General features: G+C 38.2%; 1 protein-coding gene across 6 annotated transcripts in view; it reads left to right on the top strand.

The window, feature by feature from the left end:
* Positions 1-15,732, top strand: part of Nvl (nuclear VCP like) — a 53,382-nt gene that overhangs the window by 25,517 nt on the left and 12,133 nt on the right. For all 6 annotated transcript variants that reach the window (XM_076914619.1, XM_034520671.2, XM_034520672.2 and 3 more), the window contains 6 exons: positions 3,632-3,881; positions 6,461-6,679; positions 8,327-8,431; positions 10,990-11,052; positions 13,193-13,312; positions 15,619-15,718. In XM_076914619.1, coding sequence (XP_076770734.1) covers positions 3,632-3,881; positions 6,461-6,679; positions 8,327-8,431; positions 10,990-11,052; positions 13,193-13,312; positions 15,619-15,718 — 857 coding nt within the window. The remainder of the gene's footprint in view (positions 1-3,631; positions 3,882-6,460; positions 6,680-8,326; positions 8,432-10,989; positions 11,053-13,192; positions 13,313-15,618; positions 15,719-15,732) is intronic.

Genomic DNA, 15,732 nt, shown 5'->3' with positions numbered 1-15,732 from the left:
GATTATAGTGATACTTGCAGTTCTCATAAGGATTGTGAGATTTTTGCTTTACTCACTGGAAAAATATATATATATATTGGTTGTTGTTGTTTTTGTTTTTTTGGTTTTTTGAGACAGGGTTTCTCTGTGTAGTCCTGGCTGTCCTGGAACTCACTCTGTAGACCAGGCTGGTCTAGAACTCAGAAATCCGCCTGCCTCTGCCTCCCAAGTGCTGGGATTAACAGCGTGCGCCACCACCGCCCGGCTTATATTTTGTTTTCTTACTGCACTGCCAGTCGTTAAGAAACAAAACAACAACAAAAGCTATGGATAGCGATAGAAGTAGAGGCACTTTATTAAAAGGGAAAGAGAGTCCCTAGAGAGGAAGCGGCTGATGCTCTGGAAACATGCCCTTCTGACATCCTGCACTGCAGCCACTGTTAAAAGTGAAAGCAAGGCTCACTGTACCATTAACTTTAGGTAAGGTGACTTTATTTCTGCAAGTTTTTCCCTTTTCTTAAACTTCAGTATTTTATTTGTTAACTTTGTTGTTGGATTTATTATAGTCCTTATCATTAAAGCCCCGGGGCCTCCAACATTCTAGGCAAGTGCTTTACCATTGAGGCACTTTTTTTTTTTTTTTTTTCTGAGGGTTGTTTTTTTTTTTTTTTTTAACTCCTTCTGCATGTATGTATGTATGTGTGTTTGTTTTGGTGTGTGTTATATTATGTACCTGAGAAACTATAAGGTAAATGCAAAATAACATTACCTGGCATGTAGTTAAGTCTGACTGAGATTGGTTAGGGTTATTGTCATTTCTTCCTCCTCTCTTTCCTTCTTCCATCCCTTCTTCTTTTCACTTTTTTTCATAGATTAAATGTATGTGTGTATGTGTCTGTGTGTGGGTCTCCAGACAGTATTGTGGTACTATATAGTGTAGTGTAAGTCTGTCTTCTGTCCTTCTGACACACGCAAGCTAAGGAGGCGGAAGAATAATGCACACTACATACATAGACTGCCAAACCTTGAGCTTTACTTCTTGATTTGGTTTCTTCAGAGAGCACATTCCTGGAGTTGTGGTTGACAGGGTGGAGTACATGCCCGCATGTTCTTACTATATTACAGAGTTTTCAGGTGATTTTTATGTTTTGGATTTTGATGCTATGCTTCTGACCCAACACTTTTAATAGCTCCAGTTCTAACCCTTTGGTTCTTTGGTGTTCCAGCAAGCAAATTACCTTGTTTCTCATTATTATATTTCTTTGGCAAGAAGAGTTATTTTTATTTTGTGTCTTTTACTGGGTTGTTTACTTTCCATTTATCCTCTTTGTCCATAAATTGTGACAGGCTCACAGATAATCACATACTTAATAATTTATACTGTATACATAAGTGCTTCAGTAAATGAATGTTTAAGAATATACACATAATTGGAAAGGGGCAGGCAGACACCTATAAGTCTGAGCCTTGTCTAAGCTAGTTCTAGGCCAGCCAGGCCTACAGAGTGAGACCTTGTCTCCAGATACACACACACACACACAGAGAGAGACAAGAATTGCAAATACATTCTGTCGATTTATCAGCATTAATACTGTTGACATGCTACCACTCGGTGATGGCCTCTTTCTTTCTCAAGAGTGCGGTTCAAGAGCACTGAGGGCAAGAATAACTGTATAATTGAAAACTTACGTATTGTCTTAGAATAAGCCGCCAAGCCCAAAGTTCACAGTGCTGTCAGTATGTCTGCCATGTCACAGGTTGAGAATGACACTGCTTCTGTGGTCTTTCTAACCATTCTGGACATGAGAAACGATATCAGACAAACCCCAATTGGGAACATCTTGTAAAAAACTGGACCAGACCTAAAAACTGTTCTCAATAGCATGAAATGAGTTGGGGTATACAAACTTCTCTGTACTGACTTTGTAGTATTCTGTAGAACTAAAGTTGTTCTAAAAAATAAAAAGATGTGTGTCTTTAAGCCCAGAACTTGAGAGGCAGAGGCAGTGGATCTCTGAAGTCCAAGGACAGCCAGGGCTATGTTAAAAAAAAAAAAAAGGAAATGTTTTTTAGAACATTAGTTAAGCATGGTAGATAAAATGTGGTTGCCTGTAATCCCAGCACCTAGTAGGTACAGTAAGTGGATTAAGAATTCAAGGCTAACCTGAGCTATATAAACAAGTATGGGACCAGCCTGGATTATATGATATCCTGTCTCCAAAACCTCAGTCAAAAACAATAAAACTCAAACCTGTTAAATACCCGTCCCATTACTTAACAAATGAATTGTTAAGGCTTGGACTGTTTATTCTGGGAACTCCTAATAGTTTGCATCTTCATAAGGTTTTGTAAATGTCTTTTATCCATCAGGTAGAGCTTACATGAAAAGACCCAAATTAGATAACTTTTCTTTGCTAGTAAAATATGCATATACTAGAATTCTCAAAATATGTTTCTTTGACAATCCTCTACATGTATGAATGCCTTTTTTTTTTTTTGTATATAATTCACCCTGAAGCCTGTAGATGTAGGAAATGGTTGTACCTTAAAGACCTTTTAAAACTAAAGTCTAACTCTATTTGAATGTCATCTTAAAAAAATTGAAAAAAACACAGATTAGAAGCTGGGTGTGGTATCATGTACCTGTATGTAGTCTCTTATACTTAGGAAACTGAGTCAGAGAGATCAGTTGAGCAGAGGACTTAGAATTAGCCAGAGCAACATAAGAGGACCTGCATCTCTTAAATGACATTGGCACATACCATATGTCAGTTGGGCTTAATGAAATGTTTTACATGTATGATATAGGGTCTGAACAACAGTAAGTGATGGAAATTGGAATAGTAGCTATCCTAATATAAGATGATGTTAGCTGATTATGGTGGCACAGATCTATAATCCTAGTACTTGGTAGGTAGAGGCAGGAGGATCAAGAGTTAAAGGCCATCCTCCACTACATATAGAGTTTGAGACCATCTTGAGTGGCATGAGATCCTGCCTCAAAATCCAGTGTTGGGTGTTTGAAGTACCAAGATAAATACCACTATGAAACCTTCATTTTGTATAGTGAATATATGCTTGTAAAAGATAACTTGTAGAGCTGGACATGGTAGAACATGACAGTGATTCCAGTTTTTGGATGACAGAGGTAGTCTGAGTTCAAGGTCAGCCTGCTCTACATATCAAGTTGCAGGCCAACAAGGGCTATATACATACTAAGACCTCACTTCAAGGGTGGAAGGAGGGGGGACAACAAACTTTTAGTGCTGAGTAGTATGAAGTATGGTTTGAGTAGGTTTCTCTTTCTGGTAAATACATTTGCTTTGTAAGTATATCCCCCATAAGATCTTTCCTCTACAATATTGCAAAACACTTGAAGGTGGATAAAAGAAACAAACCTGCATTTATAGTCTTTATAGTACATAGCATACTTCCCAGTAAACAGATACTTAGCATAAGCTTTTCTGGAATAAGTAAAGTTGGGCATGTAGTTGTAATTAGCATTTATTGAGTGATTTATTTCATCTTATGTAGCATTCATTATGATACCATCAGTACAGATTAATGTATAAGCTTTCAAGTAAATATAGGTAGGAATTTACTTTTACTAATAGTCATGGAGTCTGAAGTTTTTAAACTGTCTTTTCTGCAGAATTCTTCAAACGTTATGCCGAAAACTGAGGCTTCCGGAAACTTTTAATTTTTGTCACTTAGCACACCTAACGCCAGGCTTTGTTGGTGCTGATCTGATGGCTCTTTGCCGAGAGGCGGCCATGTGTGCGGTCAATAGGGTCTTGATGAAACAACAGGAGCAGCAGCAGAAGAAGCTTGAGATTGAAGGTTTGCCCTCTGAAGGGGATCAGGAGGAAAGGCTGGTTGCCGAGCCCACTTCTGAAACTCAGGTGCTCTTCAATGTTCTTTCTCTTACCTTGTGTTCATGCCGTGGCATGACTGAGATTTAGTCCTTTATGGAAAAAGTTTGCAGTTCCCGCCAAGGCATTGGCATTTATGTGACACTTGTGGTATAAGTTGGTAAGTCATAAAAGGTCATTGTAACATACAGCATTGTGTAATTCGGGTAGGAGGTTTCCTTACTTTGTTATCAAATACACTAAGTTTAAGAAGTTGGTTTCTGCTTTGCAAAGCAGGTACTAAATCCAGGTTTTTTGTTTTAAATCAGTTGTTCTTTTTCCTTATTTGAAACCATTATTATTCCTGTCAACCATGATAAACTCATTCTTTTTATAATATTACATACAATTTAGGATTTACTTTAATTTTCTTTCTTTCTTTTTTTTTTTGTTTGAGGTGGCGTTTTGTTTTTTTTTTTTTGTTTTTTTTTTTAACTGTAGTTTTGACTAACTTCAAGCTTCAGCTTCTAACTTATGGATTATAGGCATGAGCTGTCACGGCAACAATGCAGGATTTTGGCCTGATTTGATGATTGGTTGATTCAAAAATTCATTTTAGTTAAGTCAAGTTTCTAATCTGTAAAGATATGTTCTCACAGAATTGCTAAATTTTCCAACTTTCAGTTAAATAACTTTTCATACACAGACTGGCAAATGGTGTAAACTTCATATCAATGCAAGATGCATTATGGGATTTACTACATAATTCTACTAAGTAGAGCTGTATTTTATTTTTCTTTTAGATTTTATTTATTTATTTTTTTTGTATGTTTTATATGAGTGTTTTACCTTTATGTGTATATATGCAGGCATGTGTTCCTGTTGCCCATGGAAGTCAGAAGGGAGCTTCTGATCTCCTGGGACTGGAGTTAGAGGTGGTTTTGGGTTATTTGTGGGTGGTGGGAGTCAATCCCAGGTCCCCTGTGAAAGCAGTAAGAACTCTCAAACACTGAACCAATTTTCTAGTCCTAGAGCTGTGTTTTAAAACGTATTTTATTTGATTTAACTTTTATCTGAACTGAGCTTAAACACAGGGCTTGCATTAATCCAGATTTGGCTTGTTTTTTATTAATAAATATCTATTAAGAGTTCTTCTAAGTGCTGGATACAGCGATGGGAAACCAGGCTCTGCATTTAAACATCTTAGAGTGAGACTATAAGGAGAAATAAAAGAGAGCTCTATAAATATCAGAATTTCTCAAATAATAATATATTCACAAAGTATGGTATTGTTTTCATTTTTAAATTTATTTTATGTGTACTAGTGTTTGCCTGAGTGTGTATGCCTGTGCACCACATGCTTGCCTGCTATTTGAGGATGTCAGAGTTAGATCTGTTGAAATTGGAGCTACACACAGTTGTGAGTTGCCCTGTGGATGCTGGGAGTTGAACTTGGGTCCTCTGAAATCACAGGCAGTGCTTACCATCTCTGTAGTTCTGTTATGGCGGTTTTAATGGCAACAGTTTGCTACATAATCTTACCTATCTTGATGATTTGTCTGAGTCTAATATAGGTTCTTTTATTTTAATCTTTGTTACTAGTATTAACTTTCCTAGCAGAAAGCACACAGTAAATATATTAACATCTATCTATATAGAGAGGTGTTGATTTCAGAATGATTAAACAGATAAAACAGGCAGAAGAGATGGCTCACTGGTAAGAGCACTGGCTGCTAGTACTTCCAGAGGATCTGGGTATAAAATCCAGCACCCACATTGCAACTCTCAACTGTCTATAACTTCAGTCCTTGAAGATCCAATACTCTATTCTAGCCTCTGCAGGCATCAGACACATGGCAACACACACATACATGTAAGCAGAACACCTAACCACATGAATTAATTTAAAATTTTGCTAGGTGGTGGCGGTGCATGGCTCTAAGCCTCAGGAGGCAGAGGCAGGTGGATCTCTGTAAGTTCAAAGCCAGCTTGGTCTATAGATCAAGTTCCAGGACAGCTAGGGCTACCTAGAGAAACTCTGTCTTGGGAAGGGTTCCTCACTGTAGATTTGGTTGGTAAGTTATTAGAGAAACTTAAAATGAATTTACATTGATGCCAGAGTAATATTGTCATAAGTCAGCTGCTTTATGAATATTTAGAAATGAAATGGAATTGGTGAAATAGATACTTTTGGCCAACTGCCTCTGTTTACATTAGCTAACCCTAGATTAAAATTTAGAATTATGTTTAATATCAAATATCTATCTATCTTGTCTGTCTGTCTGTCTGTCTGCCTGTCTACCTGTCTACCTGTCTACCTGTCTACCTGTCTACCTAATCTATCTATCTATCTGACTGTGCTAGCTTCAAACTTACATACTAGCTTTGGGTGACTGAGTGGCATTGGCCACTAATACTGACCTAGAAATTACATTTATATTTCTTGATTGTAAATGATTTTTTAAATTTTACTAAATGTATGTTCTACTTAGAAAGGGATATATATTGTGTAGAGACATTATTACAATGTATAGTTCATTAAATTCACTATAACTTAGAGAATCTTGGAATACTTATTTAAATTACACGTAACTTTCTGGTTCATATTGTTTTCCTTTGTTATTTTAAAGGACGAATTGCGAAGGCTGTTGGAGTTGCTAAGAGACCAAGATACCCTCTCAGAGGAACAGATGCAAGGACTGTGCATTGAATTAAATGATTTCATTGTTGCTCTAGCAGAAGTCCAGCCTTCTGCCAAAAGGGAAGGCTTTGTAACTGTCCCTAATGTAACATGGGCTGATATCGGTGCCCTGGAAGATATTAGAGACGAGCTTATAATGGCAATATTGGTAGGTATGCCAGCTATCTGTGCCATTAGCATTGGTCACAAGTTAAGATCTAAAAGAAAACCTGCACGCATGTCTACCAGATTATGTCATTAAAAAATTAGATTTTTAAATTTTATGTATATGAGTGTTTTGCCTATATATACACATATATGTGTGTGTGTGTGTATGTGTTATATATGTTTTATATATATATATATATATATATATATATATATATATATATATATATATACACACACACACACACACATATATATGTATACCATGTACATGTCTAGTACTGGTGGAGGTCTGAAGCTATCGCTCCTCTGGAATTGTGTTATAGATTTTTGAGAACCACTTTTTTGGGTGCTGTGAAATGAACCTATGTTCTCTGCAAGAGCAGTAAGTACTCAACCATTGAGCTATCTCTATAGCCCCCAAATACATGTTAAAAATACAGCTTTACTCAGATACAGTTCAGATATTATAATAGGAAATTCAGCTTCAGTTTAGTCATTTTTTTTTAAGTCCCAACAGTTCGGTATCATTCTCTTGAGATGTTTCATATTTGTTATTTTGGTTGTGTTTGGTTACTACATAGTGAGTTCAAGAAAAAAAAATTCAGGTTTCATTCAAGACCAATGTATGTGAAAAATACCTTCTTATCTTGGTCATAGGAGGGTTAAGGCAGTTTTGATGCTCATGGAACTTTGGATTGATTCTAGTTTACTTTTACTTTTCTGCTTACTGATGATTTTATTTGAGTTGTGATCCATTTAGGAGTTATATACTACCAAATGTGAAAGCACACTAGGATTGCAGAGAGCAACCATGTATGGTATTTAACCATGTATAGGTCCTGCTTCCTCTGATTTCCCTGAGAATGCCGTCTTCTCGACTTTCATAACTTGAAATTTGGTTGTTTATAAAACTTGATTTTAGTATATTGAAATAGTTTATTTTGGCCTGGGGGAATAGTTCAGTGGGTAAATCATTTGCCATGTAAGGGGTAAGGATCTGAGTTTGTGTCCCCAGAAGCCATATTAAATCAGATGCAGTAGTTAGTGTCTATAACTACAACACTCCCAAGAGGGAGACTGGAGGCAGAGACAACAAGGGTCCCTGGAAGCTGTGGGCCAGCCTGCATGGTATACGCAACAGAACAAACAAGAGACCCTGCCTCAAAGAAAGTGGAAGGCAAGGGCCAGAGGTTGTCCTCTATCTATGCATACACTGGCACATTTTAATGGTAAAAAATAATGAAATACTGTATTTTTTGTGTGTAAAATGTTTTTATAATTTACGTGTATGTATAAATTCCTTAAGAACAGTGTCTGGCTTGATGTGGTAGTACATACCTTTAATCTTTGTTCTTCAGAAACGGGCAGATCTTTGAACTTGAGGCCAGCCTGGTCTACATATTGAGATAGAGGCTAACTAGACTATATAGTGGGACCTTGTCTCCAAAGAAAGAAAAGAATGAAGAGAGAGCCTTTCCTGTTTATTACCATGTACCATGTATCTGATGTCTAAAACAAAAATTGACCTCCACCGTCATTTTTAAGCTTTGTGGTCAGGGTTGAATATAAGAGATGAAAGACATTTTTAACATTCAGTGTAAAGTGAGCACCTACAATGGATCACAGTTGGCTTTCTTTCTTCTAGGCACCTGTTCGCAACCCAGACCAGTTCAGAACTCTTGGCTTGGGGACTCCAGCTGGCATCCTCCTAGCTGGTCCTCCTGGGTGTGGAAAAACTCTGCTCGCAAAGGTATGGCACAAGTTCTACTGTGTGGGTTGCGTTTCTTGCTTTCAGTAGGATAGTGAAGGTTTAAATAACATCATGAAATAGATCTGTGTATACTCTGTTAGAAATCCATTTTAGCAAACTGATTTTTTTTTTTTTCAATAAAATCTTCTACATTGTCCTTTAGAACAAAATGGTTTTAATTGGTTGTGTCACCCTCATTCCTGGGAAAGAAGCAAGAAAAGGGTCCTGACCCCTGAAGACAAAAGCCTCATGTGTTTCTCAAAGCTGTGCAACATTTCATGAGCTTGCAGTACTCTTGCTTAGGGACTTTCTAACCTTTGCATTGTCTAAGTATTGTTATGTCACTTGATATTTAAAAAATCCCTTTCTGCAGTAGAGAATGTAAATGAGCAAAAGGGAAAAACCCTTTTCTAACCCTGCTACTGCTTTCTGCTACCACTGTTTTATTTGGTAGTCAGTTCCAGGTATCTTTCTTTTATGCATATTAAGATATAATATAGACAAGATAGTTTGGTAATGAGCTTTGGTTGGTGTGATCAGATACCAGACATTTTGGCTCATGATTTCTGAGACTTTAGTCCAGTAACTGGTAGCTCCGTGTTTGTATGCCTGTGGGGAGGGAGAACAGCCTATCAGAAGGGTAACAAAGAAAAGTAGCTCACCTCATGGCAGCTAGGAAGCAGAGAGAAGAAAAGCCAGGAAGAGAGTGGGCACAAGATAAATCTTTCCAGAATGTGCCCCTGATGACTTTCATTCTCAAGCATTCCACTACCTCTCAGTAATGAGATCAAATCCCACCCCCATCACTTACCCCCCAGGCAAGGTTTCTCTTTGTACCTTTGGCTGTCCTGGAACGCTTGCCTGGTAACAAGCTGTTCTCATACAGAGATCTGCCTGCCTCTGCCTCCCAGATTAAAGGCATGTACTACCACCACTCCAGGATATTGAATTACTATTTTTATTAATTAGTTTATTTACTTAATATTCCAGACATAGCTTCCCCTCCCTTCTCTCCTCATAGTCCTTCTCTTTCCCTTCCCTTTCCCCATGCTCTCCTGTCTTCCCTTTCTCCTGAGAAAAGTGGAGGCCACCCCTGGATATCAACCCACCTTGACATACCAAGTCCCGAGAGGACTGGACACATCTTAGGAGATTGAATTGTTAATGTATCAATTAATCTGTCATTTATGTCTCTTAGGATCCAATTATTTCTCAAAACTCAGCAGAAACTCGAGCCTTTAACCATACAAACCTTTGGGATGTTTCATAATCTAAACTATAACAATAATTATATATTCCAAAAGTGCAAAATTTTGTTTTAAAAATTTTTTGTTTTAATTACAGAGTCTTCAGTGTCTTCCTCTGTACCTTAGGTTGGTCTGGAACTCATATAGCACGGGCTGACCACAATCTCTTACACACATCCTTCTATTTTAGACTCCTGAGTGCTGGGATTATAAATAAAAGGTCTTTGAGCACACTTTTCTTGCTTAGCATTATTTCCTGAATACAGTATTTTTATTTTCAGTATCAGTTATACCATATGTGTGCCTGGGGCCCAGAGAGATTATAAGACAGCAACATAAACCCTGGAACTGGAGTTTGACAGAGGGTTATACCAACTGCCATTTAGGTGCTGGGAATCAAACCCAGGTCTTCTGGAAAAGCAGCCAGTGCTTCACTGAGCCATCTCTCCAGCCCTCAATACAAAATTTGTAATACCTTGGACTGAAGAGATGGCCAATGAGCAGGTTAAGGCATTTACCACCAAACCTCATAACTTGAGTTCAATCCCAGGACTCACATTGTAGAAGGAAAGAACTGACTTCTCCAGAAGAGTACAGTAAAGCATGTGCACACCTACACATAAACATATGTACACATAAATAGATGTAATAAAAGTGTTTTAGGATTTTTTAATGCCTGTATTATAATTTGCCATAGAGATGTTTGTAGTTTGTGGTAATATAGATATGGTTTGTACATACCTGTAATCCCAGTACTTTGGGAGCTAGAGGCAAGAAGATCAAGAGTTTAAGGTTATCCTCTGCTACACAATGAGTTTGAGGCTAGACTAGGCCACATGAAACCTTTGTCTCAAAAATAAAAAACCAACTAAGGAAGCAAACAAAATCCCATTACGTTATATAATCTTACATTCACCGGAAATTTTATTAGAATAGTCCTAAATCATTTTTCTGTGAATAGAATGCATGATTTTAAAGTATATTAAGGTGGCTTTCTAAAGGTTTGTGTCATTGTAGAGCGTGAGTATTGATCTCACAACTTAAATTTGTAATTATTATTTAAAATTGTTTTTCTTTATTCAGATGAGGCCTCACTTCAGTTGACTAGAGCTCATTGTTAGACCAGAATGACCTTGAACTCTGAGATGTACCTGCTTCTACCTCCTGATTGATTGCTATGATTAAAGGTGTACACTTGCTACATTTGTCTTAAATTTTCTTTTACTATTTGACAACCCAATATATGTATATGTGTAGTACAAAAGGGTTTTTTTCATATTTGTTTTATATCTTTTTGTTTCTTCTGGCTAGGCTGTTGCAAATGAGTCTGGGTTAAATTTTATATCTGTCAAAGGCCCCGAATTATTGAATATGGTAAGTTACGTGGCATCGGCCATTATTTTAATTAAGATAAAATATGTCAATTCTGATTATAGGACTCTGCTCTCAGATCTTTGGACAGTTGTGAAATTTTGACAAAATCTCTGTTACAGAGTTGGAAGATTGAGCTATAACATACAGGGTTTGTAAATGCTTTCTTGAGTAAATCTATTAAACTATGAAGTTGAGTTTTTGCTTTAAAATAGAAATAATTTATTACAGTTATAACATTGAAATGTGTTTGTTCTCTATTATTTGTCAGACACTTCAAATGTATGTTTTCTTGAACAGCCTGTGAAGTAGGAATTGTGTTTGTGTGTGTGTGTGTGTGTGTACACTAATACATGTTTACAGATCCACATGTGTATGGAAGTTAGGGATATACCTAGGGTGTTATTCTTCAGAACCTGTCCACCTTGTGTATTGTGTCTTGAGACAGGGTCTCTTATAGGGACCTGGGTCTATATAATATATATATATGTAATATATATGTGAGACTATACTGGACAGTGAATCTTAGGAATATGCCTTCTCTGCCTCCCAAGTGCCCAGCTTTGTCAATGGGTTCCAGGAATTGAACTTGAGTTTTCATGCATGCATGTAAGCACTGACTATCTGAGCTATCTCAGCTCTGGCATGCCTTCTCCCCTGCCATACACAAAATAAATACATGAGAAAATTAGCCGGGCAGTGGTGGCTCACGCCTTTAATCCCAGCACTTGGGAGGCAGAGGCAGGCGGATTTCTGAGTTCCAGGCCAGCCTGGTCTACAGAGTGAGACAGGACAGCCAGAACTACACAGAGAAACCCTGTCTCGAAAAACCAAAATAAATAAATAAATAAGAAAGAAAATTAAATATCTACAAAATAGTAGAGTGTGCTTGTTTTGTATATATTGGAGGGTGCACAGGTATGTGAATACACAGGTGTGTGAGGAGACTAGAGGTATACCTTGGGTGATGTTCCTCCGTTTCTACCTTGTTTTATTGAAACAGGGTCTCTGAGTAAGCATACTAGAGCTTGCTGATTGGTCCAGATTGGTCGATCAGCAAGCCCCAAGGATCTTCCAGTATCTACCTCTCAGGGTTGGGATTATAAATTCTAGCCACCACATTGGGTGTTTGTTTGTTTGTTTGTTTGTTCCTGGGAATTGAACTCAGATCCTCATGCTTGCACAGCAAGCTCTTTATCTCCCAATCCCAAACTTTGCTCTTCCTTAGTGTTAGTTGTGAAAACTTTTTCTTCTTCTTATAATGATTCTTGGGCCTTGTATATGCTGAGCATTGCTGTATTATTTGAGCTATCCCCTCAGCTCTAACAGAAATTTTTTTATGTGTGGCTATAGAGAAAAACGTTTGTCCGTACATATAAATAGTCTAATTACTCAGTCCTGATACATTGCTACTTATGGATAGCTGTGTTTCCTTGACTAAACTTAATGTTTAAATTTAAGTTTAACATGAGTAAGCCATTATGAATCTATAAGATGCCTTCACATTCACCTGGACTCCACTGTTGCTGTGCAAAAAATTTTTTTCTATTTTAGCAAGAATATTTGATTGTTTATATATGGGAGTAGATATCAATTTGATTTGTGTGTTTTAATAATATTGTTAGATGTATAACAATTACTCCTAGGTATTTTATTATATAAGAAATAGGAAATTGGTTTTAGACTACAATAGAATTATGAGTTTTCTTTTTTTTAAGACAGGGCTTTGCTGTGTACTGAAGGCCGATTTGAAACTGGTGATTATCGTGTCTCAGTCTCCCAAATACTGAGATACAGGAGTATACCACGATATCCAGTACAATTGGCTATTTTTATAGATCAAAATGACTTACTGTTAGCAAATGCATATGGTTTAATACTTTCAGAATTCTTGACATCTATATGACTTCAATTTTTAAATTACTTTTTTAATTAAAATATAATTACAACATTGGCTCCCTTCACTTTTCTCTATCCAGCCATTCCCTGCTTCCACTCTGTCAAACTCTAAAAATTATTGTTTAACATTCCTGAATATATAAATATATAGAATCTACATGATGTAAAACTGCTTTGCTGTCACTTGTTACTCAGCCCCAGGATGGACTTTCTCTCATTTCCTCTGCTTTGTGTCTGTGTTTAGTATGTTGGTGAGAGTGAACGTGCTGTGCGACAGGTTTTTCAGCGAGCCAAGAACTCGGCGCCCTGCGTGATATTTTTTGATGAAGTAGATGCTTTATGTCCTCGGAGATCAGACCGAGAAGTAAGTATCAAAGCTTTTTCTAGTTACATGTGAATGAGCGCTTATAAAAGTTGATATAAGTCACATGTATGGAAAAAGTTAACATCCCTTTCGCCTGATTATACTGCTTGAAAGTTGCAGACACTAACACACTGCATGTTATCATTTAGCATTTAATCATTCTGAAGTTCTTTCATAAATACTTGAATAGTTTGGAACTTCTGCTGAATGTATAAGGATGGATATGTTATCTTCAGGATTTTATTTTCACCTGTGTATACAAGTCTATTGAAAGCAGAATTTACTTAATAATAATCCCTTCTTTTAGACATTCGTATTTTTTCTACATGTTTCTTTTACAGACAGAACTTTCTCAGACATTTTTATCTGTTTGTGCACATGTACAAATAATATGGAATAGAATTTGGGAAGTATGAATCAATATCTAAAGATGTACATACATGAGACTTAGATACTGAAATACAGTTAATACTATGTCATATTTCAAATTACATGTTGTTTACATAATACCCAAGAACAGTGTTAAATTAACCATTTCCCACACCTTAGCAACTAAGGATAATGCCTGTGTTTATTTTTTTCAATTATTAACAAAATATATTTTGTGTAGCAAGTGAGACATCTCTCCAGCCTCACAATTTCTTTTTGAAACTAGTAATTCTTTTCTTTTTGTTTTCAAGACAGGGTTTCTTTGTGTAGCCCTGCCTGTCCTGGAACTCACTGTGTAGACCAGACTCACAGAGATCCACCTGCCTCTGCCTCTGCCTCTGCCTCTGCCTCTGCCTCTGCCTCTGCCTCTGCCTCTGCCTCTGCCTCTGCCTCTGCCTCTGCCTCTGCCTCTGCCTCTGCCTCTGCCTCTGCCTCTGCCTCTGCCTCTGCCTCTGCCTCTGCCTCTGCCTCTGCCTCTGCCTCTGCCTCTGCCTCTGCCTCTGCCTCTGCCTCTGCCTCTGCCTCTGCCTCTGCCTCTGCCTCTGCCTCTGCCTCTGCCTCTGCCTCTGCCTCTGCCTCTGCCTCTGCCTCTGCCTCTGCCTCTGCCTCTGCCTCTGCCTCTGCCTCTGCCTCTGCCTCTGCCTCTGCCTCTGCCTCTGCCTCTGCCTCTGCCTCTGCCTCTGCCTCTGCCTCTGCCTCTGCCTCTGCCTCTGCCTCTGCCTCTGCCTCTGCCTCTGCCTCTGCCTCTGCCTCTGCCTCTGCCTCTGCCTCTGCCTCTGCCTCTGCCTCTGCCTCTGCCTCTGCCTCTGCCTCTGCCTCTGCCTCTGCCTCTGCCTCTGCCTCTGCCTCTGCCTCTGCCTCTGCCTCTGCCTCTGCCTCTGCCTCTGCCTCTGCCTCCCAACTGCTGGGAGTAAAGGTGCACAACCACTACTTGGCTAAACCAAATAATTCTTAATGTTACCGAGTCTGGATTATGAGTTTGTTATGAGTCTTAATTAGTAGTACTGTGTCACCAGAGAGGGATAATAAGGGTCCATACATGCATTCATCTAAAAGAACCAATGGGTTAAAGCACATTGCTGTCTCTATATATAAATTTATAGTGAATGAAGAAAGTCAATTAATAGTAAAAAATCCATAGCAGTACTTTCTCATTTTCTTCATTGTCTGTGTATTTTATTTCCATGTTTTTATATCTCTGTATCCCTGCACTTAGTTCCTAAATCATTCCCTTTGGTATAGTCCTGAATACTTGTACCATTTGCTTCAAGAAAGAGATAAAAATCTAATTTACTTAGTGTCCCTTTATGTACTGCATTGAAAGGTATGTGATACTCAACATAGGTAGAAATCTAGAGCTCGGAAGCTGAGTCTAGAGTTGCCCAAATGGTGGATCATGGTAGCTGTTAAATAATTCAGAAGCATACAATTTAGACAGATAGCCTCTTCTAAGCTTCAGTTTTTCTCATTCTGACAGAGAGTAACAACAGCTTGGCTGGGGAAGTGCACCGACAATTTCCTTTTGCACAGTATCTGTAGTGACAGTGACTCTTAATAGACATCAGTGCCCATTTGCCTGCCTGCCTGCCTGCTTTCCTTTTCTCACGCTCCTCTTCCATACTTTGTTCCCCACACCCCTCTCTTCTTCTGCTCAAATTGACCCTATACTCCTAGATTTAGGAGTATGTATTCTTGCCTTAGCCTCTGGGTACCTGGGACTTCTGGATTCATGCCTCTGCTTAGTCACTGTAATCTTTCTTTGACAGAAGCTCTCATTCAAGAGAGGAAATGTGTTCAATGTGTTCAATTGTGTAGACGAAAAATAGACTGTTTTCCTTATCTTGAAGGTGAAGAAACTAGATTTTTTTTTTTTTAAGACAGGTGCTAGTGTTCGTGTGGTGAATCAGCTGCTTACAGAGATGGATGGTTTAGAAACGCGCCAGCAAGTTTTTATTTTGGCAGCCACTAATAGACCAGGTAAGAAAGAAGAA

Source organism: Arvicanthis niloticus, chromosome 16 (genome assembly GCF_011762505.2).
Source record: "Arvicanthis niloticus isolate mArvNil1 chromosome 16, mArvNil1.pat.X, whole genome shotgun sequence".
Lineage (NCBI taxonomy): Eukaryota > Metazoa > Chordata > Mammalia > Rodentia > Muridae > Arvicanthis > Arvicanthis niloticus.
This window is presented reverse-complemented; position numbering and strand designations above follow the sequence as displayed.